At 59.1% G+C, this 2581-nt stretch overlaps 1 protein-coding gene across 1 annotated transcript; it reads left to right on the top strand.

The window, feature by feature from the left end:
• The first annotated feature begins 1523 nt into the window (after positions 1–1523).
• On the top strand, positions 1524–2016 carry LOC113223152 (elongin-A3-like). The gene has a single exon (XM_026452704.1). The coding sequence runs from the start codon at positions 1524–1526 to the stop codon at positions 1953–1955; it is 432 nt and encodes a 143-aa protein (XP_026308489.1). The 3' UTR covers positions 1956–2016.
• Positions 2017–2581: the final 565 nt, after the last annotated feature.

The following is a 2581-nucleotide window of genomic DNA, read 5'->3' as shown; positions in this document are numbered from 1 at the left end:
GACTGAAAGATTAGAGTGGAATTCGGCTGCCCAAACCGTGGCACCAACATCACCTGCAGGCCAGAGCAAGCCTTTCTGAGGAGATTTTAAACAGCCGGTGGGAGCAAGATCCTGAAGAGTTTCTTCCCAGACTGGTAACAGGAGATGAAACGTGGCTCTACCGGCAGGATCCTGAAGACCAAGCACGAAGCCATGGCTACCAAGAGGTGGCAGCGCTCCATTCAAAGCCACAGAGGAGCAGTCAAGATCAGAGGTCGTGGTCACCGTTTGGGGGGGATGCCAGAGGGATTCCGCTCGTTGACTTTCTGGAGGGCCAAACCGTGATCACATCTGCTCACTAAGAGAGCGTTTTCAGAAAGTTAGCTGCCAAAGCTGGAGCGAGAACAGTCCTCACCAGAGAGTTCTTCTCCGCCACGACGATGTTGCTGCTCAGGCCTTTCACCCAACAAGGGCAGCTGGGCAAGACTTGCCGCGGGAAATCATGAGGCGTCCACCTTACAGTCCTGATTTGGCGCCTGCGGACTTCTTTTTGTTTCCTAGACTTAGAAAATCCGAAAAAAGCACCCAGTTTTCTTCAGTCAACGATGGAAAAAAGATTTCATGGAAATCGTTACATTCCCCAGGACCCTGGGGGTTTTAGAGGGATGGGCTAGAGGGCGGGGAAAAGACACTGCTTCCAAAAGCGTCTTGAACTTGATGGAGCCCATGTTGAGAAGTAAAACACACATTTTTCATTTATCTCTCTTAATCCCACTTTGCTACGAATGTTTGCAAGTCCCCTCACACAGCCTCAATCCCAGGTAAAGGGTTGTTATCCTCTGTCGGTTCTTCTTTCTACGATGTTGTCTTGCGGTGTTGTTGTTTTCCGTTTCACTCCCTGGAAGATTCAGTCGTGTGTCTTTTGGAATGCACAGATGTGGAACCTGCGAACACGGAGGGCCAACGGTAGAACTCAGTGGGGTGTGTCCAGGCTGAAATTAACCTAAACAACTTGTGGGGCACAGCAGTCCACCTGGCCTGGACGGTCCTGATTGGCCGCATTTTGCTGACGCAATGATTACGTATCGGGGCGGGGCAGCCCAGGGGCCAAGGGCGGTCAGGGCTTCAGCCCTGGGTGGGCCTGGGGCTGGCTATATAAGGCCGGGCTCTGGCACCGGAGCTTCACTCGGCGTTGGACGGCGCACCGCAGAGGTCACTCCAGGCTGTGGCTCCACATCCCGAGGACCAGAAGCGGGCCTGCTCAGCTGTCTGCAAGGACCGGCCTTCCAGACCAAGTGGCCCGCGGCACGGAGGACTGAGCTTGCTCCAGGTTGCCGTGGCTCCACGCCCCGAGGCCTGCGGTCTGCCAGGACCAGCGCCCCAGAACCAGTGGCCCGCTGCTCCGAGGACCGAGCTCCCTCCGGCCTGCGACTCCACATCCCGAACCGGGCAGCGAGGACCGGCGACCCCAGACTTCGTGTCCTGCCGCCCCGAGGACAGAGCCGCGACCGCAGGGACAGCCAGGCCTGCAGAGCTCTGCTGAGATGGCGGCAGGGTCCACTACGCTGCACGCAGTGGAGAAGCTGCAGGTGCGTCTGGCCACTAAGACGGACCCGAAAAAGCTAGAGAAATATTTGCAGAAACTCTCCGCCTTGCCCATGACGGCAGACATCCTGGCGGAGACTGGAATCAGAAAGACGGTGAAGCGCCTGCGGAAGCACCAGCACGTGGGCGACTTTGCCAGAGACTTAGCGGCCCGGTGGAAGAAGCTGGTGCTTGTGGACCCAAACACCGGGCCTGATGCACAGGACCCCGAGGAGAGCGCTTCCCGGAAGCACTTCGGGGAGGCTCTTCAGGACCAGGAAAAGGCCTGCGGCTTCCCAGAGAACGGGACGGCCCCCCGGAGCCCACCGGACAGTCCTGAGCACAGACGGACAGCACACAGAACACCTCTGGCGCTCCAGAGACCTCACTGAAGGTCTCCCAGTCGCGAGCCCAGAGCCCAGAGAAAGCGCCCCAGAAGGGCCCCAGCTGATTCAGGCCCCCATCGGGCTCCTCCATTGCACACGGCTCCCCTCCCGATGCCCGAGGGCCCTGAGCCCCCTGTGCCCGCGAAGCAACCTGGAAGAGGCCACGCTCACGCCGCTCAGGGCGGGCCTCTGCTGGGTCAGGGCTACCAGGGCCAACCCCAGGGGGAAGGGCTTGTGAGCCACAGCAACGGGCACAAATGGTCCCGCTGGGCTTCTGCGCAGAAATTGGCTTCTGTGCAGAAATTGGCTTCTGTCCAGTAAAGCCCGTAAGGCTGCAGGTGGCCCGCGCTGATTCCGCAGGGCTGATAACGGTACCCAGCCATGCCTTCTCAGAGCTCTGGGACCCCCAGAGGCCTGGATCCAGGCCAACTACGATCTGCTTTCCCTTTTGAGGCCATGACCTCCCAGGAAAAGCCAGAAGCAGACTCCGCACCAACGTTCCAGGAGGAAGCCGCTTTGGCTGGACACAGAGTGAATGCTAAGATGAAGGTGTCCTCGGGCTCCAGGCCTGCCTGCGAGCCCTAGGTGCTGACGCTGCGCCAGCAGTGCGTCCGGGTGCTTAGAAACAATCC

The sequence above is a fragment of the Piliocolobus tephrosceles genome, unplaced genomic scaffold (genome assembly GCF_002776525.5).
Source record: "Piliocolobus tephrosceles isolate RC106 unplaced genomic scaffold, ASM277652v3 unscaffolded_39295, whole genome shotgun sequence".
Classification (NCBI taxonomy): domain Eukaryota; kingdom Metazoa; phylum Chordata; class Mammalia; order Primates; family Cercopithecidae; genus Piliocolobus; species Piliocolobus tephrosceles.
Note: the sequence above shows the minus strand (reverse complement) of the source record. Positions and strands in the feature narration are given on the sequence as shown.